General features: G+C 43.7%; 1 protein-coding gene across 9 annotated transcripts in view; it reads left to right on the top strand.

Moving 5' to 3' along the window:
- The window catches only part of nckap1 (NCK-associated protein 1), a 145,495-nt gene extending 138,873 nt beyond the window's left edge, over positions 1-6,622 (top strand). For all 9 annotated transcript variants that reach the window (XM_078404061.1, XM_078404060.1, XM_078404059.1 and 6 more), the window contains 2 exons: positions 4,887-4,976; positions 5,695-6,622. In XM_078404061.1, the coding sequence (XP_078260187.1) occupies positions 4,887-4,976; positions 5,695-5,811 (207 nt within the window). In that variant the 3' untranslated portion in view covers positions 5,812-6,622. The remainder of the gene's footprint in view (positions 1-4,886; positions 4,977-5,694) is intronic.
- The last annotated feature ends 19,900 nt before the right edge of the window (positions 6,623-26,522 follow it).

Here is a 26,522-nt window from a genome sequence, read left to right as displayed (position 1 = left end):
TTGGCCATTTGTTTATTCGACTCATGTCTCTTTGTAACTTCCTCTTTGCATCCACCTAACTTGCTGTACCTTCCTAATTGGTTTCATTGGAAAATTGACTGGTGGAATAATATTTTATTTCTCAGCAATTGCTGAGGCGCCAGACCAGATCTCTAGGGAGCAGCACATCCTGCCAATCTGAGGAAGTTGCCTACTATCTCCTACCTCCCACCCATGTAATTTTTGCTAATAATCCCTTATCAAAGTCTTCTAGCTGTTTATATAGACAGGCTTCCTGCATGCTTCTTACTCCACCATGCTAGTGACCTTAAAGTAGCCAACATTTAACGCCTAGACAAACAGAAGTTAAAGGCATGAAACTAGGCAATTTGGAGCACTATGTGTGCTGGTCAAAAAACAGCTACCGAGCCTCATCCTATTTACAACTTTATAGCTCCGTCCATTGCAGAATAGGATATAACATGAGGATTTCTGCCTTCACCGTTCTTTTGGGTTTTGTATTCCAGATCCTAAATGGCGTCTGGGTGAAATTATAATTTCCCTCTACTTTCAAAAGTTACTGTAAACCTATGAGCCTGGTTACTGGGTCTGCTAATGGAATTATGTTTAATCTATCTAGGCTCCTCTGCTTTACACACCTCAGTTATATCCTCCTCGGCTGTCTCTTTTTCGAGGAAAATGACTCCAACTTACCCAATTTACAAAAATGTTTCCGTCTAGGTAAATGTCTATGTTAGTTTCCTGTGCCCGTCCCGTGTAGCAGGTGTAAATCTGGTGTCCGGAACGATATGGTAATGTAGCTGACCTAATTGTTTATTGCAGTTGCTGAAAACTGCTCATGTTGTTGGCCATATGCTGAATCAGTCACCTGATCTATCTGCCTTATTGTCCTCTGTTCCCTACAGTTCTCTACCGTACACTACTATTTATTTCGTGTTCACTTCCTGTGATTGCCCTCCCTAAATACAACTGCCCGTGGTTATGCAGAGTGAATTCCATTTGCCACCGACTATTGACATCTTATGATCTTTAATCTTCATTCTTGGTATCAATTGTGTCCTGCATCTGTATCAGCCACAAGCCTCTTAAACGTGGTCCCTAAATTTGTTTAAATTATTTTTTTACCACAAAAATGGAAAGGATATAGCACTGAACTCTTAAACTACTGTAAATTATCCAGTCATCAAACTTTATTATTTGCTCCAGTTGCTGAACCAAATTAGGCTCACAGGCTTTGTTTTTCTGAATAGACTGCCACCCGGCTCCTTCTCAAAAGCCTTTATGAAATCCATTAGAAACATTTGAATGTACTGTCTTCATAAATCATCCCTTTTATCACAAAATAAATTAGATATGACCGTTGCAAAATATACTGACCATATTTTTAATGCATGCTTTTTAAAATGAAGACCAAAACTGCCTCATGGCATTTTCTCCAATAATTCACTCATCAAAGACTAGGCAGTAATTATTTAGCCAAACCTTGTCTTCCTTTTTGAACAATCCCACCTTCAGCCAGAGATGATTGAGAAGTGTTAGTCAGCACTGCCATTCACTCTCATCCACTCTTTCTTGCCTTGTTTCTCATAACAACTTGCAGTATATGGTGTATACTTCCAAAATTGCTCAACTCTTATTTCTTCAACTTCATATTCTATTAAAATATATCACCCAGTGCCTTAACTACGGTGTGAATTGTTAGCCTGTGCTTTGAAAGCAGATGCAAAGAATTTATTGAGAATCAGACCCAGATTTATCTGCACACATTTTATTTTACCTCTGATCGCCCATTTTCTTCCCTTATATTAAGAGCCAGGTAAATAATTAGAAAACATCTTTGTGGCTTCCATGATTTCACTTTTTATGTCATCCAGAGTTTTTCTAACTCCTTTTAAAATGTATTCCTTTTTTGCTTAATTTCCCACCCAGGCCCAAGTTAGGAATATGGATATTCTTGCTCTTGCCTCCCGCGATTCTGACACACTACTATCTCCAGTGTCGTTTTGCTGGCGGTGCATCTATTATCAGTTTTACCCATGTTCCCTAATTTGTTTAACCTTACAGCGACATATCCTTCCTGCAGTTGCAATTGGTTTGTAAACATTTTTCAATCCCAAACTGATTCAGAAACCCTGAGCCAAATTTGTTGAGCTGCCCATTCCTGTCCTCTGATTACATTGCAATAATAGTTAATATCTTCAATATATGTGCTTATTTCACATCATCTACTCCTAGATTCTTTGAGTTGAAGTATATATAAAAAGCTGCCAAATAGCTGTACTCTTCATTTTCTAGCTCCTGTTTCTTCCCCCTTCTCACTTTTAAACTTGCCTCCTAATTTTTTGCTATTTTCCCTGTTACCAGTGCCTTTCCCATGAAAATCCATGTGGAAGTTCCATTTCTGCCAGGGTATTCCTGGAGCACTGTTGCCTCTCTGGGAAAAATATTCCCACAGTCTGTTAGGGAGTTCCGGAACTGGTCATTTCTTTCTATGACTGTCTCTTGAATGACTTGATTAGGAACCTGGAATGGTAGTGTTCCAATGTACCTTCTGCCTTTGGTAATGGTCAAATATTTGGAAGGTGCAGTGTGCAATCTGGGCAATAAACTGCAGTGTATTTTGTAGATAGTACCCACCGCAGTTATTGATGAGGTGCCAATCAATTGGACTGCCCTGCATGGAATTGAACTTTGAGACTTATTGGTGCTTTACTCAACCAGGTTGGGTAGAATATGCCTTCATACTTCCTTAGGTTGTCAGGAGGCGGGTCATTCACTGCAGAATGGCCAACTCTGGGATGCTATTGTAGCCACATTATTTTTGTGAATGATCCTGAGTTTCTGCTCAGTGGTGATCATAGTACATAGATCTCATTGAAGGAGTTACTGTGGACAATTTCCTATGTCCAATCTTCAATGTTTTCGGGGCAGCTTGATAATACACGTCATTGTTTTGTGTCTCACTTCTGGAACTCTTTGCACCAAGACTGTGATATGATCTGGAACTAAATAATCCAGCTGAAACATGCACAGAGCATGCATAAATGCTGTTTGCTAGGACTGTTGATGGTGGCTTCCATTGCCTTGTTGAGATGGACTGACAGATGATAATTAAATTAATAGATTGGTTCTGTGTTTTATAAACAGGGCATAACTGTGTAATTTTCCACTTTGGGTAGATGCCAGTGTTATATTTGTGTATTGGAACAACTAGGATAGATGTGCAAGTGGTTCTGGAGTGCTAGAACTGGGGTGTTTTCTGGTCCCACAGCCTTTGCTGTAACTGGTACTCTCTAATGTTTATTACGTGGAGCAAATCAAATTGGCTTGAGACCTACTTCTTGGGTGGCGATTTCAGGAAGTCCTGCCTTAGTCAAGATCACATCTTCCTCAAAACAAGTCACAGAAATCCACCTTAAACTTTTGTATCATGTTATGCTTGTCTAAATATTCAATCAAGGTGACATTTATCAGTAATTTCCATAAATAGACATTAAGCTCCCAGATCTTTAGTAACCTTGTTTCTTTAATTTTCCATATTTACCAGCGCAAAGATATAGTGCATTAATTTAGAGAGGCTTGGAAAATTATTACCAGTGCATCTGCCTTCTCCACATTCAGTTTATTTTAGTTACCTATGGCAGGAAACTATTTACTCCTGGAGGTTTTATATGATGGATCTTGTTTATATCCATTGCCAACTTTTAATTTGCATTATATCTGTTTGTTACTGCACTGAAAACAAATTTGAAGTGCTTACTTTGGAAATAAAAAAATCTGCCAATTTCATATCATCTACTTCTAGATTCTTTGAGTTGAAGTATAAATAAAAAGCTGCAAATAAAAAAAGATATTGGAAATCTGGAGAAAAAAACTTTTTTTTGCTCAAGATTCCTACAGTTTATTGTCTTCGTAGTTTGCCCTTTTAATTGGCCCAGAATTCCATTTATTACCCAATCTTAACATCTATTACCCAATCTCGATGTCAATTTCCTTCAATTTTTGTTTGCTGTTTGCATTTCTAATGCTTTGTTGCATTTTAATAGCTCTTCCAGTCACAGTACAGCTCAAAAACAAGTTCCATGACCCATAATCTTCATGCCAACCATGAGCCAATTTAAACCAATCTCATCTTCTGGGTATTCACCCTTTTTGCATTAAAGCCTCATCCTTTATTCCTGTTGGATGTAACATGAAATGTTGCTGGTTATTTACACAATACTGTTTTGCCATCCAGACTTGTTAACTAAATCTGCTTTGTTATTTATTACTAACTCTACAATGTCCTGTTATCTTGTCAGTTCTATAACATACTGAAGTTGAGCACAAATGTATTCGAGAAAGTGACTTCAGTACTTGGTTTATCACCTCGCCTTGTACACATAAAAAAATTGTTCCCTATTACCTTGTTCTTTTTTTGTTTTACTAATCTGTATCTATGAATTCCTGCTACTGGTCATTGGTATCAGAAGATATGAAGCCAAATTCAACTATTTTTCTTCAACTATTTTTCTCGAGGTTTAAATGAGATGTGCAGGCCAATTTCTTTTCACAGGGAGGGTGGCAGGTGCCTGGAACATGCTGTCAGGGATGGTAGTGGAGGCACATAGGACAGTGGCATTTGAAGCTTTTAGATACACATGATTATGTAGGCAACAGAGGAATATGGATCACCAGCAGGCAGAGGAGATTAGTTAATCTTGGCAACATACTCGGCACAGTCATTGTGGGCTGAAGGGCCTGTTCCTGTGCTGTTCTATGGAACTTTGACTTGATGTCTGAATTTCCACAATTTATTTAATAGGATTTTTGTAAAGAACCATAGTAACTCTAGTTGGTCAGACTGTTTAAAAACACAACTAATGTTAACAAAAATGTTGCTCCAGCTCGCATCTTCCAGTTTGTTAAAAATCGGACAGGAGACAGACAAGACCACTACCAGAAACAGAGAATCTGTCTACCTTCTGCTTGACATGGTGAGTATTAAGTTACATTGCTTACAGTTAAATATACAGTCATGTCCTAGAAATTTAGAATCATTAAGAAATAGAAATAGATTTTCCCTTCCGCGTGTGCCAAGCATATAGTTCAAAACTTTTTACCCAAACTTATTTGCCAATAAGATGCTAATGCAGCCTCTCCTCAATCCCCGAGTACTTTAGAGGTCACTTGGCATCATCTGTACAACTCTGCAGTGGTCTATTGCTCATTGCCAAAAAAGTACCCTTGTATATCATTTGTGATTGTAATCGTATTCTATCTAAGCAGTACAATAATTCAATCTAGATTTTATTTTAACCTAGTCTTTATCCTGGTTCTGCAGACCCAGTAGCAAACAATTAGAACAGTGTTACAAAATAGATTTAGAGTCGGGCAAACTCTAACCAGGGTAATTGCTTGCACTCAGCAGTCATGTTTTATGTCATGAGCTCATCTGCAAACATCTAGCTTGACATGCTTTGAGAAATGAGCCACTGTGTTTGTTTTAACTTCGCATTTACAGACCCCCTTTTCTTTTAAAAGATTGTTCGGAATAATATTTATGGTGTTCTTGCTGAGCTGCTAACAGCATTTTTGTTGAGGCTTTTGTGGTTTGTTTGCACGATGACATAAGCTTAGCAACAGTGTGACTGCCGTTGGTGATTGAAATGCCACTGTATCAAATTAGTGACGTGTGGGTGGACTTTTCCCCAGATTGTTCAAGAGTCGCCTTTTCTGACAATGGATCTGCTGGAATCTTGTTTTCCCTATGTCCTCCTGCGAAATGCATACCATGCTGTCTACAAGCAAAGTGTTACATCTTCGGCTTAAATTGGAATTTAGTGGAGGCAAGATTGAAATTTAACATGTTCTGCAGGTTTACAAACTAAAAACTGTAGAATTGTTTCACTTTAGTCTAAAGAGCAGTTATGAAACTGAATCATTTTTCATAGACATACATTGTAGACCAGTGGTTTTTATTATGTTGTTATTGATATGCTTGATTGATTTACTGCATAGTGGCAAAACTGGTTTCACTTAAATAGCAGCTACATTTGTTATAATTACACTACAATGTTGGTTGGGTTTTTAAATCATTTGTGCACAATAAACAGCTGTTTTAAAAAACATCTTAAAGCTGTTGAAATTCGGAGGAAAATTTATATAATCACTATTTGGAGATGATCTAGCTTCCTTCTGTGTAAATTATTTCAGGTAAGGCAGGAAAAGATTTGTACCTATCATTCTTCATTGATGGTAAATGGAATAAATGGTTTATTAGTTGCATATATTTGGATTTATTACAATAGTTCTATTTCCTTTAATTTTAAACAATATTACTCTGAAATACACTGTAATATCTACAAATTGTGTCGGAACGCCAAAATCTCCAAAAGCAATTCTAGCAATCCACTGCATATTACTCAGAACAAATGTGATGTTTGTATAAAGCATAGTATAATTTTTTTTATAAAACTAACTTCAGTGGAGAGCTTGTTGAATTTCACACTATCATTGTACCCTGTTGTACGCTATGACTGTATGAATATTTATCTCATAAGATGGCAGCCCTTAAGCTCTTTTATATGTTTTACATTTTTCAAGTTTGTGTATCTTCCATAATGAATAATAAAACACCAGGTTACTTCACATTCACAACAGAGAATGTCTTTTTATTCATTCTAACTATTTAATATTTACTTATACAATAACAACTCTGAAAATCAGCTATCCAGCTCTGCAAAAATCACAGTTTGGCTCTCGTTCACTTGTGCACCGTTTCCTGCATTTTAACTCGTCCGATTCATTGGAAAACTTTAGTATTATTATGCATCTTTTTTTTAGTGAACAGTGGGATTAATAGGAATAACATCCAATCGTCCAGGAACATTCGCTGTTCCAGAACCACCAATGTGCTGAAAGTGCTGGACTAATAGTTTTGCTGTAGTTGTGCCTATAATGTGATCTTTAATTTCCTTAGCTTTTTCAATGAGCTCTAAGTCTAGATTTAAACAGGAGTCATAATCCTGAAATACTCAAATACTCATTCGATAAAGGGTCCCAACCTGAAATGTTGCCAATCTATTCCCTCCATAGATGCTACCTGACCTGCTGAGTTACTTCAGTAGTTTGTGACTTGCTCAAGATTCCAACATCTGCAGTTCCTTGTGCTTCCAATATTCAAATTGTGTTGTTCAAATGGAAGCGGTATATTTTTTGCTTATTTATCATTGATTTAACCTGAATGGATTTGGGAGTAGTCACGTCCAAGAATTGCAACTTTGTGTGCATTCACCATGCCATACACACATTCATCCAATACATACAGAAGCCCCACATAAATAGCATAACCTCAAACACCCACTTGCCTTTTCTGTCAGGCACTTCCTGAGCCCTCTGCAGTTCTCACCCTAACCTCATTAGCTACTTCACAATGCAAAACTGGGGTGGATGCCATTCTTAATGTTGAGGGGGTGCCTGAGAAGAAAGACAATAAAGACTGGACTTAAGTGCTTTTTTTCCCCGAGACGTTTGAATATTGCTTTGTCGCCACACATTTCAAACTTTGTGAAAATACTTCATTTGCATTGAATCATTGCAAATTCAAAAATGGTGATTCTGCTGGAAATAGATTATTACAAACATACAGTTTTGCTTAGCCTTTAGTTTTTTTTATTCGGTTATTTAAAATCATGTAATTTATAATCTGTACAATAGGTTTCCGCTTGGTTATTTTTCAAAAGCAATGTTAAATCTAGGGCACTCTTGAGTACTTGTGTCTGTAGTTGCTTCAAAGACCTACAAATGGACAGAATGATCAGAAAGCTTCTGTGACTAATTTGCAGCCCATGGAAATCCAATTCAATTTATTTTTCTTACCCTAGTTAGGCTGGGTAGTCTGTGACTATAATTTGATAGATTAGTACCATGATCAGTAACAAAGTTGTAAAAACCTGCTGGAGAAACTCAATGGGTCAGGCAGCATCTGGAGGCAGAGGGATTGTCAACATTTCGTGTTGAGACCCTGCATCAGTTGAGATTTAAATGCAACACATAACCCTAAAGTACTGGAACCATGTTATTCAAATGGAAGGATTCCTGATGCAGGGACTGTTCCTGAGATGTAACCATTCCCTCTGTCTCTGTAGCTGCTGCCTGAACTGCTCAGTTTCACATGCATTTTCTTTATTTGCTCTATTACAGAATCTGAAGTCTCCATAAAGTTACAAAGGTTTTTCTATTCTGTAGAGCCCTGTCTGTTAAGTTGAACAAATTAATAAGAAAAGTTGAGGTTCAATAATTTTTTTGCCACTGTTTCCAAGTATATCCCATTGATTAATGTGCTGATTTGCTTTCTTGGAAATTTATCCTGTGAGACACAATCTGGAACAAAAAATAAACTGCTGGACAAACTCGGCAGGTCAGGCAGCATGTTTGGAGGCAAAAGGAAGGTCAACATTTTGAGTTTAAATTCTGCATCTAGTCAGAGTGGAGAGGGAAGATGGCCAGTATGGGGGGGGGGGGGGGGGGGTCCGGTGTGGGGAGCGGATGATCGGCAGGTTTGGAGACCTGACAGAGGTGGATAAGTGGAAGCAGACAAGAAAAAAAGGGCAGGTGAAACCAGGTTTGAGGGTGGTAAGGAAGAGTGAAGGTGGAGACAGCTGTTGTTTATCTGGGAAGTTGCACTGATCACTGACTCGTGCTGATTTCATGCACTGCTTAATTAAATTGACAAATTAAACTTCCAACATTCATCTGAATTCTATCCCTGTGATTCCTACTTGATCAGATGGGTACATGGTACAAGAGAAGTAAGTACATTCTGGAATGTTTTGAGCTGTATTTTCATTCCATGTATTTCTTAAAAGTGACAAAACCAACATTGCATCAAAAATAAATGTTTTAACAGTTGTGATAGTATTGACCTAACCAGGTTATTATACCTAATACCTTTCGGGAATGATCAAGTCATTCAACATTCTTCCAATGCTTTTCACTATTTGACTCAAGTTTTTAAGCCATATTTAAAGGACAAACAGAAGTTGTATCTATGATCATGACTCTGCAATGCGAAAGAGCAGAAGAGGAACATTGCTAGTTAGAGGCTTTTAGTTTTAATAAACTGTTCCCAGTGAGCCCCAAGTACTGAGGAGCACAAATTACTACAGATGCAAAAAGTAAAATGCCACAACTGTATCTAAGGAAGCAATTGCTTGTTTGGCTATTGTATGTACGAATATGTGCAACATATCAGGCCAGAAAGATATAACTAAAGTTTGATACTAATTTCCCCTGGAATTAGTAATCTAACCAGCATATGGTCAGGTATAAATGTCCCTGAAAGGCATGAATTAATGGAGTTATAGAACAATAACAATTAACTATAATAACCATTGTTAGATTAGTCTGCATAAAATATCAGTAGTTCAACTAATGTTTTCACGAATTTTGCGGATGTTGTGTGAAATTACTGTTGGTTTACTCTTTTAAAGAATCAGTAATTATATGATTAATGCTATTTCTAAGCATCCCAGTTTATACTTTGCCCTGGACTGTGAGTTTCCCAAGGAAACTGATCAGCCTGAAAAGGGGTCCTTGCCCCAATTGCCATTTATCCATTTCCCACAGATGCTGCCTGACTCAGAGTTCCTCCAGCAGATTTTGTTTTTTTACTGTTTTTGAAATGTTTCTTAAAGATTTAACAATTAAAGAATGAGAAGTGTTTAAAATAATTTAAGTGAATTTTGGAAAAATAAGAAAATGTTAATGATTTTTGTTTTTCTATGGCTGCAAAGTTTGCTTTACCATAGTTTGTACCCCAGAAATTAGATCTCTATATGGCATGCTCACCTTCATTGGCTGAGCAACTGTGCATAAGAGTTGGGAGATCATGATACAGTTGTACAAACATTAATTGGGTTGCACTTAGAGCATTTTGTGGAGTTTTGGTCACCACACTTTAGAAACTATGTAATTAACCTTTAGGAACCTGAGGGACAACTTTTTTCACACGAAGGATCGCGGGTACATGGAACGAACTACCAGAGGATGTATTTGAGGCAGGTACTCCATCAACCTTTAAAAGGCATTTGGACAGGTACATGGATAGAAAAGGTTTGGAGAGATAATGGGCCAAACATAGACTGGTGGGACCAGTGTAGATGCGGCATCGTGGTCCCCATGAGCAAGTTAGGCCGAAGAGCCTGTTTCTGTGCTGTTTGAGTCTAATTGTCAACTGCTCATCAATTCCACAAAATGGCTCTCATTTCTCAACTGTGCCTATTTTGCTTTGCATTGACTATTTAATCTTTCTTCCTTGCTCTATTTTCAGTTGTCTGCTGTGATGTTCTGTTGGAAAGAGTGTTTAGGCTGTGACTTTAAAGAAAAATATAAACAGATAAGGCTGCAGCAGCTTAGCTCGAGTAATAACTCTCATAATTGAGATCAATAAGCTAGTCAATCTTTCACCATAATTTGGAATGTGATGTTAAAACAAGCGTCTTGCTGTTCTTCCATGACACTGCTCAAAGTCAGAAAGGTGTCACCACAGATTCCTGGCCAATTATTATCCCTAAACTAATCTTGTGGTTATTTACTTTTTTGCTACTTGTCAAAACTTTTTCTGCACAAACAGACCATTACATTTAGACTGCCCACATTTCAGAAGTACTTTATTGGCTGTGAAATACCTTTATGGCCCGGGGATATGTATGCTGCAATATAAATGCATGTTGTTATAATTTCCCTTATTTCCAGCTGGGCAATTTAAGTGGGAAATGGTCTGGCACAAAACATTTGAAGCAAACATTGGTCTGCTGGCTTATAAGTGAAGGTTATGTGCACAGCAATGCAACACTCGGCTACAGATGCATGACAAGCTAGTTCTTTAGACAGATAACATCCTTGGTAGGTACACAAACCAGTGGGGAAAAATCTAGAGAAACCCTTTATGCAAGAATACATATTGATGTTGGCAGCTTGGTCATGACTAATTTTTTTTTAATCACTGAAAAGACCGTATCGTATTCAAGCATTAAAAAAATAGTGGTTACTTGAAGAACACTTTGACTAGGAAAATAAGTAACTCTGGGTCTCCAAGATATAAGACTCATTGGCCTGGTATTTGCCTTAATGTTGCAAGATTTTCCATAAAGCTCTTCCTGTCTTCAACCCTGAACCGTTGAACTATTATCAAAACTTGTGCAATCATGGGTGAGGAGATCTACAGCTACTTCAAGATTGCAGTAAGAAGTTTCTCCTCTAACATTAATTGAGCAATTTCCACAGCAGATTTAATAAAATATGAAAATTGTAATTGCATATTATACTTATGCAGCTCTTGAGGGAAGCATGGACAGTTGAGTTCCATCAAATTATTTAGTTATTACTATTCATAGTTCAAAGTGGAATAGACATTGAATAAAGCTACTTATATTTCAAGAATCAAGGCCACAATTTTGTCTCTATCACTGGTCTTATTTATCTAGTGACCAATATTACACAAACATTGGCCACCTTGGAAATGGATCACCACCTGCAAGATGCTGTGAAAAGACTGGGGGAAAAAAGGAAAATAATTAAGTTAAATAAACATCATCCTAATAAACTGAAATATCACCTATTGCTTTTCTGCAGAGATGCTGCCTGACCCGCTGAGTTACTCCAGCATTTTATGTCTATCTTTGGTGTAAACCAGCATCTGTTGTTCCTTCCTGCACATCCTAATAAACCACTTTCACCAGAAGAGGTGAACAGTTTTTCATGTGATTTTCCACTGGCAACAGACCCCCATAGAAGTTTGTCTCACTAAAATACATTACACTGCAACGCCGTGACTTCTAATAGGATCACAACCAACTCTAAAGAGCTACATGCTACCTGGTCTAAGGAATTGGTGCTAGATTTGATTAGATGGAATATACAGTTTGGCAGAATATAAAGTATTTATACACACGCATATACATTTCATCCCTCGTTGCCTAATGATTTATTTCATTATTTCTTTGTCAGGTTTTGGCAATTAATCAAAGTTTTTAAAATTACATTTGACAAATTGTTCGAGTATAACTAGGGATGTACAATGAATGTTGATCACATCATGAAAACAGTGCGTATGGAAGCCCTGTTGTTCTATCTTATCACATAGAGATAAATGGAATAGATTTTGCTCATTGGACGACACTTAAAAATAAGACAGTTTATTAATGGCAATCTAATAGTTTCCTTGCTTCCATTACTGATATGTTTAATTGGATCCTTGAATTTAATTTCTTTATTTTAAATTCAAGGATCTAAATGAACTAATATCAGTAATGAGACTAGAACAAAGGGATGGATAAGAACTTCCTAGATAGCAAAAGGAGGCCACTCAGACCCTTGAGCCTACTCTGATCTTCAACACCAACAAGGCTGTTCTAAATGAAACATCAGCTCTGTATTCCTGAATATCCACAATAGTTTTTCACCCTCTCACTTATGAATCTACCTACTTATGCAATAAAAATATTAAAAGATGAAAGATGCTCTTTGACAAAGTGAGTTCCACAAGCTCATGGACTATTGAAGAAAAACATTTCACTGTCTTAAACGGACAATATTTTAAACAGTGCTCCCAAGTTTTAGCTTTTCATAAGAGGAAACATCCTCTCCACATCTTAAAACTACACATGACTTTATTTGTTTCCTACTTTTCCAGAGGCCCCACATTAACTCCTCCATAATCTCAAACTGCCTGAGCACATTCGTATTCTCCATGCTGATCTCACTATCCTCAATGTAATTCTTCTTGGTGAATACCAGTGCAAAGTATTTGTTTAGTATTTTGCCTACATATCCTCTGTAAATTCCCTGCTTGGTTAACCTCTTGTTTTTAACGTATGTAGAAAATGCCTTTGCATTTCCTTTAACCCAACTTGTCAATTACTTCATGGCCTCGTCTAATACCCTGCTTCAGTTCTTTCCTGCTTGCTTTGTATTCTTCAAGGACAGTCCAATTTCATCTTCTTAAACCTTACATATGCTCCCTTTTCACCAAATTTACAACTTTTCTGGTCATGTAAGGTTCCCTTACCTTGGCATCCTTGTTTTTCCTCCTCACTGTAATAGGTCAGTCCTGAACAATGATCAGCTGGACTTTAAACAACACCACATTTCAGATGTGGACTTACCCAATAACAGCTGCTCCCAATTTCATCTGCTACCATACCCCTTTCCAATCTTTGACATCTTGTTTTTAATATCTAAAAGGCTTCCATGTGGTAAGTACAAGGAAAATGTAATTTTTCTGTTTTTTACATGTCCTCAGAAAAAAGGAACTGCGCTAATAATACCATTGATAAGATGCCACTGAACTTGGGTGATGGCAGAGACAGTGACAGAAAAAGGGGTATCAAATGTTTCTGCCATTTATTTAAAAGTTATTGAGACAAACTAGAGTGAAGATAGCAAAATTTAACAACAACCTCAATCGACCTTGACTTGAAACAAGTACTAGAAAATCGAAATAAGAACTTGCAGCAATAATTTTAACTTCAGAAAAATTCACGATAATGCATGAACCTTTTATGAGTGCAGTCCTACACAGTAATGTGGGTGGCTCCTAAATGTCCCCCTTGCATTGGTGTGCCAAACCATTCAATCCAAGTCAGATTAAAAATGGCCAAAGTATGCTGACTTTACAAGAAAAGAAAATGATACAGTGTACCTGTACACAATGCACATTCATAGGAATACTCTTGAGGGAAGGGATGTTTAAGCAATTGGACAATGCATTTTATCATGTGGCCAACGCTGTCTTTAAGTCTGAAGCTGAATGGACTTGATGGAGACCAACATGAGCATCGATGAGCAGGTTAGTGGTGGGCCACAATTTTCACACCCTTCCTTCACTTGACTGCCGTTTGGAGAATAGATTTAATGGAATTTGCAGTTGACTAGGATGAGATGGTCTTTTGCAGACATAATGAACTTGCTTAATATTTCACAATGCCAAGCTGATGCAAGAGATGTGATGTTACGGCAGTCTGATTCCCTCAAATTAGTTCTGAGGCAAAAATCCAATGGCTGCAAAGTTGTGACTCAATTGGCTGAGTGTGTGATCCTCTGCTCTATAAACGTTTATAGTCCAGTTTTGTAATGTAACCACTTTGGCACTCTATTTTTAAGGACACCCTGTGCAATCCTATTCATTTCCTCATTGAACCAAGGTTAGTCATTCAGATTGATGATGACTTGAAGGTAAGTCAGGCCATGAGGTTAAGGATTACTGATCAATTTACAATTCTGACACTAATTCCATGCATTCCTCATGGATGTCCGGCTCTGCTCTTAATTTCTCCCATTTAGTAAGGTTATGTAGTGCCACCTGACAAAGATGTCCATTGTGTGGAGAAGCGACTTGGTTTCTATGGGGAATACCCCATATCATGCCCATAATACCATTGTGAAGAGATGCATCTGCAGCTGGTGGAACGGGGAGGACAGGATGAGGTTCTTCCCTCGTGTTGGTTTCTTTGCTGCTTGTTGCAAGCCCAATTCAGGAGCCGTGGTTTGTTCAGCTCCATCTTTGATGTTACTCAATAATGGACAATGCAGTCTCCACCTGGACCACAGTCTGTCCCCATTTTGCATTCAGTGATTCACATGAATGATCGTTCATATCAAGTGCTGATTCCATGGTACATGGCAACTCGGAACATTTGCTTTGACTTCAAACCTTCAATCCTCGTGGGAATCAACTTTGACCCACAGGGCAACAACATACATAACACTAGCAAACACATCCCATAACACTAGCAACCACATGTCCCCGTGCCTGTGTTTCAGGTGGATATGTCCTGCAATGTTATTGAGAAGAGAATGATTGTGTAAAAACAAATGACTGCAGATGCTGGTTAATACACAAAAGGGCACAAAGTGCTGGAGTAACTCAGCAGGTCAGGCAGCGTCTCTGGAGAACATGAATAGGTCACGTTTTGGGTCAAGACCCCTAAGCCGACCAGAAACGTCACCTATCCATGTTGTCCAGTGAAGATGCCTGACCTGCTGAGATACTCCGGCACTTTGTGTTTGACTCTGGAAGTATGACTGTTATTAAGCAGTCCTGACCAGTCTCAGACAGATCTCCTTAACAATAGCACGACACACCAGATATTAATGAGGACTACTTTGTGGGCTTGTCTGAGATGAACCTACTGTTCTCCCATCCTTTCCCACAGCAATGTGTATTATCTTTTTTTTAATGCATTATTCCTATCCATGGATTGATACAACAAGGGGGTTCCTAAGCCATGTTAGAGGGTGAGCATAATGATACATGGTTTGATGACAGATTTATCAATCCCCCTGCCCCCCAAAACACATTTCTGAACCAGCTGAAGCTTCATAACCATCGAATAGTTTTATGATTTTGGATATTAAAAAAATTAAATTAAAATTCTCAGACCACTAATTCTCAGATCATTGGTCTGCCAACTGAAATACTACACAACACACAGAAGCATGTGGCAGGGTGGCAGGGACATCACTGGCTACAAGAGCAGCCCTGCCTGCCCCCACAGCGATATGGCACTGACCAACGAGCTTAACACCTTCTTTGCCCGCTTTGAAACTGGCAAACCCACCTTGAGTGAAAGAACCCCAGCCGAGGCGGTGGGACAGGTCTTGCAACTGAACACACAGGAGGTACAACGCGCTCTGCAAAGGGTCAACCCACGCAAGGCTGCAGGACCGGATGGAGTTCAAGGAAGGGTACTGAAGGACTGTGCTGAACAGCTGGCTGAGGTATTCACCAGGATCTTTAACCTGTCATTATCTCTAGCTACGGTCCCCAAGTGCCTGAAGTCGGCTATCATAGTTCCGGTGCCGAAAAAAGCAAAGATCAACCTGAACGACTACCGCCCGGTTGCCCTAACGCCGATAGTCATGAAGTGCTTTGAGAGGCTGGTCCTCTCACACATCAAATCCAGCATCCCTGACTCACTGGACCCACATCAATTTGCATACAGGGCAAATAGATCCACAGAGGACGCCATCTCTCTGGCTCTTCACACTGTCCTGACTCACCTAGAGAGACAGGGCACGTACGTGAGGATGCTATTCATAGACTATAGCTCCGCCTTCAACACGGTCATCCCCACCAAGCTCAGGTGTGGTGCCACGGAGCTCTGTCTCAATCACTCGAACGAGTGAGCTCTAAACATCTTTTGGAATTCGGAGGAGGTACAGCGGTACTCTAAACATCTTTGGGTATCGCTGCGACGCTACAGAAATCTTTTTAAAAGGTTTCTGTGTGTTTTGGGGCTGCAAGTGGTGTTATCAACTGACTGCTCAGCTCCCACTACTGAGGCTGGCAACCTGCCAGGAAACTGGCGCACAAAAAGGGGGAGAAAAACCTGTCTGGACTGATACACCTGCGTCCAGAACAACCCCCCCCCCCCACACTGCCTCGTCGCTACTGACCGGACGGGTCTGGTTTTCGTGCGGTGTGGGAGTTTTTCTACACCCTCGACCTTCTTCTGTGGCCTTGAGACCTGGAGCTGAAGGAGCCTCCTCTCTATCAGAGATAGGCTTCCAACAATAACAGACTGCAGGTGAATCCCTTTCGTTGCTGCAGGAGCAGCGAAGACCAGCGGGGATTGCTTGTGAAAGTCTGCAGCTCACCAGGGAACGCAGGAGAGCTGAGATACCCGGGCCAAGAGGCCGTGACGCAGCAGTTTCTAGTGGGAGCCGCCATTATTGACGTTCGAGGCAACACCACTCGCCTCCCTCCCTTGAACTGTTCTACACTTGTTTGTGTGTTTGGACTTGGCCCCGTGCCTTTTGGATTGTCTTTGTCTTTGTGTATCAGTGTTTTTGTTTCACTGTAGTGCCTGATACCATGCAGGGTCAGCGTTCTGGGGGATCGGGGCCTTCGGGGAGTTATGCTAAGGCGGCTGCTTCAGCTGCTTCGGCTGCTCCTCTGGGGGCCCGGTTCCCCATGAGGAACCTACCCTTTGAACATGGGGTCAGGTGCTACTTGCCCCCCCAAATGAACCTGGAGGACTGCGCGGGTGCTGTGGCAGCGGCAGCCAAGCCTGTAGGCATTGTGTATGTGGGAAAAATGTTTGGGAAGGGCGTGTTCTTTCTGGAGTCCGTTGAGGGGGTGAACGCGACTGTATGTAAAGGGGTCACAGTGGGTGGACTTTTCCTACAGGTCGAGCCCCTGGGGTCCACCGCGCAGCGGGTGGTCCTATCCAACGTCCCGCCTTGCATCAAGAACGAGGCCCTCCTTCCCCACCTTCATACCCTGGGGAAGATCCTCACCGACATCACCCCAATACCCATGGGGTTCCGCAGGAAGGACTTGCAGCACGTTCTCTCCCTCCGGCGCCAGTTGACAATGTTGCTGGACCGGGAGGAGGTGGTCGACGGGCGCTTCTGTGTCCAGCAGGATGGGCGAGACTTCACCATCTTCTGGACATCGGACCGCCCGAGGTGCCACGCCTGCAAGGAAGTGGGGCATATTCGGAGGAATTGCCCCAAATCCCGGGCGGAGGCCTCCGCCTCCGGTGCCACTAACCCCCCTCCCCCCCCTCCCCCCCCCCACTCCCACTCCCCCTGTAGTTGAGTCAGGGAACCCTGGGGATGGGGAGGGTCAAAAGAAGGGGGGCAAGGTGGCGAAGAAGATAAGGCACCTGGGGAACAAACCCCCCGGGGATAAGACTTTGCCACCCATCCCGTCACCTCCCGTTAGGGAGTCCGCAAGCCCCATAATCCAGCCAGGGGCGGAGGGGATTGGGCGGGAGGAGGGGGAGCCGCAGACTAGGGTTGCTCAGGTGACCCCAGAGTCTGTGAGCTCCTCCCCTTCGAAAAAAAGAAGGAGGAATCTCTCCAGGGAGGAGCAGAAGGGGGACATAGGGGAATCTTCCAGTGGGGTGGGGAGTGCTGTGGTGGAGGATGACTCCTGCCCTCTGGTTCAGGCCCCGGTTCCATGCTCTGAAGGGGTTTCTGGGGAGGGTGGTGATGGGGACCACTCGGGTGTAATGGAGCAGGGAGAGATTCCTGTTGGGGAGGGAATCCCAATTCATGCACCCGAGGAAGCCCAGGAGCAACCCACCCAGGACGAGGTGCAGAACACGCCTGTGGAGTTAGGGATAGTAGGCGGGGAGGGGGAAGGGGAAACCAGCCCTTCTCTCCCGCAGGACCTGGCTCCAGAGGGACTCCCTGAGTCTGGGGCACCAGAGTCCACTCTGGGCCCAACTGGTGGAGGGATAGACCCCACTGTCAATGGTCTTGACTGCCCAGGTACACCTGAGGAAGGCCCCTCTGCCACTGGCCCCACGGTGGGGACTGAGGTGGAGGTGAGACCAGAGGGTGGGGAAGAGGCAACCGCTGCGCAGGGTGGGGCGGGAGTCTCAAGCACAGAAGGTGTGTCCAAGGATGGGAACGGTGACTCCATCTGCAGTGGGGGGGTGGAAGAGGACTCCTCGGGCAATGAGTCAATGGATGTTCTCGCTGCCCCCGACGCCACTCCTCTCATTCCAGTGGAGGAGATCCGCGAGTTCATCGCGGCCACCGAAGGAGCCCAACATCGGCCCAAACTGGCCTCCCTCCGGTGGCCGAACTTACAAGGGGTCACCAGCTCCCTGAACCTCATCCTCAGAAGGAAGGGGAGGGGAAAGGGAGGGACGGGGGTGAAGGGAGGGACGGGGGTGAAGGGAGGGATGGGGGTGAAGGGGAACGACCGGCGTCAGCTCAGGTCTTTCTTGGACGACCTGGAAAAGGACGCCGAGGCCCAGAGCAGCGTCGTTCCTGCTGAGGGTAGAGGGACCAGTAGAGCATCCCTTGTTGCCAAGATCCGGAAGGTGAAAAGCACTGCCAATCCATCTAGGGTCCGTAGCGGCAAAGGCGACTCTGCTGTCAGTGACCAGGGGACTGGTGAGGGGATCTAGTGTACTTCTGACATGGCGATCACCATAGCCAGTTATAACATAAATGGCAGCAGGGGGCCTCTCCGCAGGTTTAACCATCTCTCAACCCTGAGGGATGGGAAATATGCGGTGAGCTTCCTGCAGGAAACCCACACCATCCCAGGAGACGAGTCCACCTGGCTCCTGGAGTGGAGTGGTGAGGTCTTCATGAGCCACCTCAGCTCCATTTCCAGTGGGGTGGCCATTTTGCTGGCCCCGAATTTCCGGCCAGAAATCCTAAAGGTCCAGGAATTGGTGCCAGGCCGCTTGCTTCACCTGGCCGTGCGCCTGGATGGCGTGCCGTTGCATTTTGTCAACGTGTACGCCCCCAAGCCCACCGTGTTGCAGACGTGCCTGTTCCGGGAGGTGTCTACCCTTTTGAGCTCCATCGACCCTGGCGACTGCGTGATCCTCGGGGGAGATTTCAACTGTACCCTCGAGGAAGGAGACCGTTCCGGTATCCAGCGCGGCCAGGAGTCGGTGAAGAAGTTGAAGGAGCTCGTGGGCTCCTTTGACTTGGTAGACACCTGGAGGAACCTCCACCCCGACTCCAGTGCCGTCTCCAGGAGGTCAGAGGGGGGTGGCTCTCGCATTGACCGCCTGTACATTTCTCGGGCGTACGTCTCCCGGGTCTCGGCGGCCTCCATGCAGCCGATGCCTTGCTCGGACCACCACCTGGTGTGGGCAGAGTTTACCCTGCTGCGCACGAGGGGAGGGTCCGCGTACTGGCACTTTAACAACCGGCTGCTGGAGGATCGCCGCTTCCGGGACTCGTTTGTGAGGTTCTGGACCGCTTGGAAGGGGAAGAGGGGAGGATTTCACTCCCTGCGGCTATCGTGGGACGTGGGCAAGGCCCACATCCGGCGTTTCTGTCAGGAGTACACTAGGGGGTCTACCAAGAGACGCGATTCCAAGGTCAGACAGCTCGGGAGTGAGCTGCTCGATTTGGATTCGCATCTAAGTCAGACCGGTGGGGACCCGACCCTCTGGAGGGAATACCAGGAGAAGAAGGACGCGCTGAAGGAGCTGCAGTTACAGCAATCCCGAGGCGCGTATGTGAGGTCGCGGATCCAAATGCTCCACGACTTGGACCGCGGTTCACCCTTCTTCTACTCGCTGGAGAAGTGGCGGGGAGTCCTTCAGCAGTTAGTGGAGCTGCTCGCTGACGATGACTCCCCCGTCACCGAACCAGAAGACATCAACGCGGCGGTTCGTTCCTTTTATGGGACCTTGTTTTCACCGGATAGCTCCGGCGTGGACGAGTGCAGTGATCTGTGGGAAGGTCTAACCATGGTCGGCCCGGAGGGTGCCGAGCGTCTGGACGCCCCCCTGACACTAGACGAACTAACTGCGGCCCTCCATCAGATTCAAAGGGGCAAATCCCCTGGCCTGGACGGACTGACAGCAGAGTTCCTCCGCACTTTCTGGGGGACCTTGGGGGAGGACTACACCATGGTCCTGAGGGAGAGCCTGGCGACCGGGGAGATGCCCCTGTCTTGGCGGAGGGCTGTAGTGGTCCTTCTGCCCAAGAAGGGTGATCTCCGCCTACTAAAGAACTGGCGCCCGGTCTCCCTCCTCTGTACCGATTACAAGGTCTTTGCTAAGGCAATGGCCAACCGTCTGGGCCCAGTGCTGGCCCAAGTGATCCACCCTGACCAGTCTTACACGGTCCCGGGCCGGTCCATCCAGGACAATATCCATCTGGTCCGGGACCTGGTCTACCTGGCTCAGGAGACCGGTGTACCCACTGCCTTTCTCTCCCTTGACCAGGAGAAGGCATTCGACAGGGTGGATCACGAGTATCTGGTGAGGACTCTGCGGGCGTTTGGGTTCGGACCGCACTTTGTGGCCCGGATCCGACTTCTATACGCCTCTGCGGAGTGCCTCATCAAGGTCAACGGATCCTTGACGGCTCCCATTCCCTTCCGCAGAGGAGTACGTCAGGGCTGCCCCATGTCAGGCCAACTGTACGCCATCTGCGTGGAGCCATTCCTTAGTCTGCTTCGGAGGAGGTTGACGGGCATGGTTCTACGCGAGCCAGATATGGAGGTGGTCCTCTCGGTCTATGCCGATGACGTGCTCCTCATGGTCACTGACCCCGCTGATCTGCAGAGGATGCGCGAGTGCCAACGAGTCTTCTCGGCCGCCTCCTCTGCAAGGATCAATTGGGGGAAATGTTCTGGACTCTTGGTGGGTCCATGGCAGGTGGACTCCCTCCCTGAGGAGATGCGGTTTTTCACGTGGAGCACCACGCGCCTCCTTTACTTGGGAGTCTACCTGAGTCCCGTCGCGGAGACCTGGCTGGTGAACTGGCAGGAGCTGGAGTTGAAAGTCGTCGCCCGGCTTGGGCGCTGGTCAGGTCTCCTCAGCGTGCTTTCCTACCGGGGCAGGGTGTTGGTCATTAACCAACTCGTGGCTTCCCTGCTCTGGTACAGATTGACCACATTGGTCCCATCAGCCACTTTTGCTGGGATCATCCAGAAGAAGTTGGTGGACTTCTTCTGGGGCAACAGAAAGCACTGGGTCTCTGCAGCGGTCCTGAGTCTCCCGATTGAAGAGGGCGGGCAGTCGCTGGTGTGCATCCGCACCCAGTTGGCGGCTCTCCGCCTCAGGACTCTGCAGAGATACCTGTACTCGGAGCGTCCTCCCAGGTGGCACGTGCTGGCGACGCACTTTTCCAACGGGGCCGCTGCCTTCAAGCAGGTACGCGGATCCCGATGGTGGGCGTCAGCCGTGCTATCCTGCTGGGAATGCCCGGCTTCTACCGGGACTTGCTGAGAGTCTGGAACCTGGTTGCTGTCGACCGGGCCCCTCCTCCGCTGACGGAGGGCGGCGGCCCAGGCGTGAGAGCAGCCGGCCCTTGTCCTGCCCCGCTGGGTGTCGGAGAGGCTCAAATGTGTGGAGTACCTGCGGCTGAGCAAACCCCCGCTCAGCCGGAAGTACTCGTCGGACCGAGGCGCCGTAATCCTTCCCGGGAGCCGGTCCCACACAACATGAGTCGCATTTCCTCGACACCCTTCATCTCCCTCCGAGACGCAGGGAGGCGTGTCCTGTACGGGCTCCTCCTCCATACCCTGCTCTTCCTCGCCCTGGTCCACCGTCCGGACACTAAGTGGCGGTCAGTGTTGCCTTCCGGTCGCGAGGTGACCCCGCGGTGGGGGTCCCTCTACGCAGGAATTCTGCCCCTCTCCATCGGGGACCTGGGGTGGAAGATATTGCACCGAGGAGTCCCCTGCAACCTGTTCCTCGCGCGGTTCACAGACTCGCCAGCCGCCTGCCACTTTTGCGGGTTGGAAGAGTCTGTGTACCACATGTACATGCAGTGTGTGAGGTTGCAGCCCCTGTTCCAATATCTAAAGGGGCTGCTCCTTGCTTTTTGGCTGCATTTTTCACCCACCATCCTCATCTTTGGACACCCTGTGCGTAGGGGAGAGGGTAGGGCCGAAGATGTCCTTGTTGGGTTGCTCCTGGGCCAGGCCAAGCTGGCCATCCGAGACTCACGGCGCCAGGCGGAAGAGGGCTCTGCCCGAGCCAGCTGCCTGCCCCTTTTCCGGGGTTACGTCCGTGCCCGGGTGGTGTTGGAGAGGGACTATGCGCTGTCCACGGGCACCCTGGAGGAATTCCGGGACCGCTGGGCACCGCGGGGGATTGGATATATCCTGGATGGGGATTGTAATATAATTGTATGATAGTTTTAATAGGTATATTTGTTTGTATAATATTCTGGTGGTGGGTTCTGTTTTGGTTTTATTGTATTGTATATATTATTTTAATATTTGAATAAATATTTTTGATTAAAAAAAAAAAGCTCATCACCAAACTCCACCAGCTAGGCCTCAGCTCGTCATTATGTGACTGGATCCTGGACTTCCTGCTGGAGCGACCGCAGGCAGTGAGAATGGGCCCGCACCTGTCCTCCACTATCACCCTGAGTACCGGCACACCACAGGGCTGTGTTCTGAGCCCCATGCTCTACTCCCTCTTCACACACGACTGTGTTCCTGCATTCAACACCAACACCATTGTCAAGTTTGCAGACGACACAACGGTGATCGGGCTTATCACCAACGGGGATGAAACAAACTATAGAGCGGAGGTGCAGAACCTGGCGGACTGGTGCTCGGATAACAACCTGTCCCTAAATACCACCAAGACCAAGGAGCTGATCATCAACTTCCGTAGGTCACATAACGGGGAATATGCCCCGATCTCTATCAACGGGGACAGTGTGGAGAGAGTGTCCAGCTTCAAGTTTCTGGGCACTCACATTTCGGAGGACCTAACATGGTCCAATAACACTGCTGCGCTGGTCAAGAAGGCACAGCAACGACTGTTCTACCTAAGAACACTGAAGAAGTCTGGTCTACCCCAACAGCTGCTGACGACCTTCTACCGCTGCACCATAGAGAGCATCCTAACGCATGGCATCCCTGTGTGGTACCTCAGCTGCACGGATGCAGAAAGGAAAGCTCTACAGCGGGTAGTCCATAGAGCTCAGAGGGCCATCGGAACACAGCTACCAGACTTGGATGGCATCTACAACACACGATGCCTCAGAAAAGCCACCAGCATCCACAAAGACTCTTCACACCCCTGCAACAGTCTGTTTGAACTCCTTCCATCGGGCAGACGATACAAGGCCTTCTACGCCCGCACCTCCAGACTCAGGAACAGCTTCATCCCCAGGGCCATAGCTGCTATGAACCGGTCCTGCTGAGCCGGATGGCCACAACGCATAGATCAACTTGCACTTTACCCTGTCTAAAAACTGCTACAATTGTTTCGTTTCGTTGGGTTGCTGTTAATTACTTAAATTATTGCATCGTATGGGAGGCGCATTCCCAATCTCGTTGTACCCCTGGGTACAATGACAATAAAGATATATTGTATTGTATTGTATTGTATTGTATTGGCTAAATGAAAGGATGTTTCCAGATATCTCGTATCTAGTCAGACAGAGAACATTATTATCCAATAGCTTTCTGCTATGATGTTATGAGCAGTTTACACAATACAAAGTATTCTAACAGAACACTCACAAATATGAAAGCATATGATTCCAATAATAAATATAACAGAAGCAGATTGTATCCCTAATGATAGATCAGTTTTCTGTCATACAATGTTTTGGTTTTATGTGTAATAGGATAAGGGAAGGCCAGTGTTTCATCAACCAGATGTTTTTATTAATAATCAGTCCTTCAACTTGATTGAAGAATTTAGTCCTGACCAAATTTCTAAGTTTTGGATACGGTGCTGAAGGCTTCCAGGAAAACAGCACAGAAAGGATTGTGGTCAGATAATCAGAAAGCACTTTGCTTTTATTGTGGGTGTTTCCTGCTTTGTTTCAGAGACTAAAATCATTGGAGACATCAGTGAGTTTGGGAGTTACCTTTGCTTTGCAACGTTGAACTTTTTTGATTAGGCTCTTCACTGGTTACTTAGTCCATCTATTAATCTTTTCATAATACTTCAGGTTTAATTGTAGGAGATGATCTGGTGAGAAGAAATTAAGCAAAACAATGGTTTTCTGTTTTATTTTCATTGGAGTTTTTTTTCCTACTCCAGTGTTTCACTGTTACTCTACATTAATAATGAACAAACACAATTGTCTGCTCAGGGATAAGTTCTCATTGCCAATGTAAACAGCTCATGAAATGTCCTTTAAAACTCCACTCACAATATTTAATTGCCATTAGATCTGCAGTATTTCATAAACAATCTTAATGAAAAATATTTTGCGGGGGTCAGACTATAATTCACTATTTTCTGGAAAGTGAATAGTCATATTAACTTCAGTCAGTGTATTAACCATGTTTGGTGCTTGGCATAGTTTTGTTAATGGATGTATCTTTAACGCACAAGGGATTTTTCAAAGTAGCAGCCTGGAGTAGGATTATGTTTAGCTATTCCGCTCTTCAAGAGAATGTAAATGTTTCTAATCACCAGGCCGCCTGTGACAAGGCAGTTACAATAAACAAGGTTCAATTTATTAGGCAGTAACAATACCTAAAGCCAAATGCAGACTAGAAGGGAAATTAACCCAAATGATTTCAGTATTAGTGAGAATGTCATGGGCACAATTACATCAAAGAGCAGTACTCAATGAGACAAAGAAACACAGAAAGGGTCTCTTTTTGATGCTCATGCAAACTGGCGGCAAGGGTCAAGTCAGTTTGTTTACTGTGAAGCTAACCAGATGGTCTACACTTTGATCACTACCATGAAGATTGTCATTCAGAACAACTCCAAGTCTAAATAGTGTAGAGGCCTTCCATTCTTGGACAAGTCTGTATAGTATTAACTTTCTGTATGATAGGCAAAAAGTAAAGCCCCTCACTGTACTTATCAGCTACAGAAGCTTTTCTGTTCTATAGACTACATTTGTAATATATAAATCTTACCAGGTCAAGGTTATAGAGTGTTCTGTATCACAAAAAAAAGCAGAAGTTGGTTTATATTTGGTTAACGTCTTATACCATTTGTCTGAGACTAGTCTTCCAATTAAACAACATGGAAATGGACATTTTAAAAGTATCTTGTTACTCTAATAGTTGAGGTCAAATTTGAAAGCAATCTTCATTTCATCACAAAAAAAGAGGCTTGTTTCAAAAGACAATACTGCTTTAAGTAGAAAAATAGGAAGAAAATCATAACATTTGGCATGTTAAAATCAATGGACTTCCATCAATCTGGAATGTACTTTTATGATAAATGTATGTTTATATATGTCAATCAATTGCCTATGGATTTTATATTTTGTTGCAAATATATTATCATTTTTATCAATTATTTCATAGTTTTATGAGCTTTTGCAAGTATCAACGAGCTGCTTTGATCTTACAGCAGGTGAGTTTTTATTCCTTTTTAGCAATCTGTACATTTTGAATCCAAGAGTTACATTTAGCTAATTATGGCACTTGTAAAAATTAATGTGCATGTCGGGTAGTTTATTTTGAAACAAGGAAATGGAAACGCTGGTTTATCAAAGAAAGACACAATTGCTGGAGTAACTCAGCTGGTCAGACAGCATCTCTGGAGAACATGGATAGGTGACGCTTCAGGTCGGGATCCTCCTTCAGATTTATTCAGAGGTACTTGATTATGTTCTTACAATGGACTAATATCTTTTAATCTTTAAATATACAAATGTGAAATGTGAATATTTTTTAATGCTGCCGAGTGCCAATATTCCATTACTTTGTATTATTTATATTAAACTTACTTTAATTTAAAATCTTCTAACTCTTTCCCTCTCAAAATTATCATGTTAGACTTTTTGCATCCATGAGCATTGTTTCTTCTTTTTGTGTTTGATTTGACCATCAGTTTAGAATAAAATGCTGACACACACAAAACATATCAAATTATTGAGCTTTCTTTTAACACTTTTGTTTCAATTGAGGGCATTCTAGCTTATGTAACTGAAATATTAATTACTGGTAATGAAGGATGACAACTAGAATTCAGGCATGCTTTGATCTAGTGTAAATGTATCTTGTACAAACTTCATTGCTGAGCTTTTGAATTGTACAGTACAGAATTAAAGCAACATATGGAAAAAGGTGAAACATGTGACACAAGATTCTTTGT

Source organism: Rhinoraja longicauda, chromosome 8 (genome assembly GCF_053455715.1).
Source record: "Rhinoraja longicauda isolate Sanriku21f chromosome 8, sRhiLon1.1, whole genome shotgun sequence".
Lineage (NCBI taxonomy): Eukaryota > Metazoa > Chordata > Chondrichthyes > Rajiformes > Arhynchobatidae > Rhinoraja > Rhinoraja longicauda.
The sequence above is the reverse complement of the archived record's forward strand: the minus strand, read 5'-3'. Positions and strand labels throughout refer to the sequence as shown.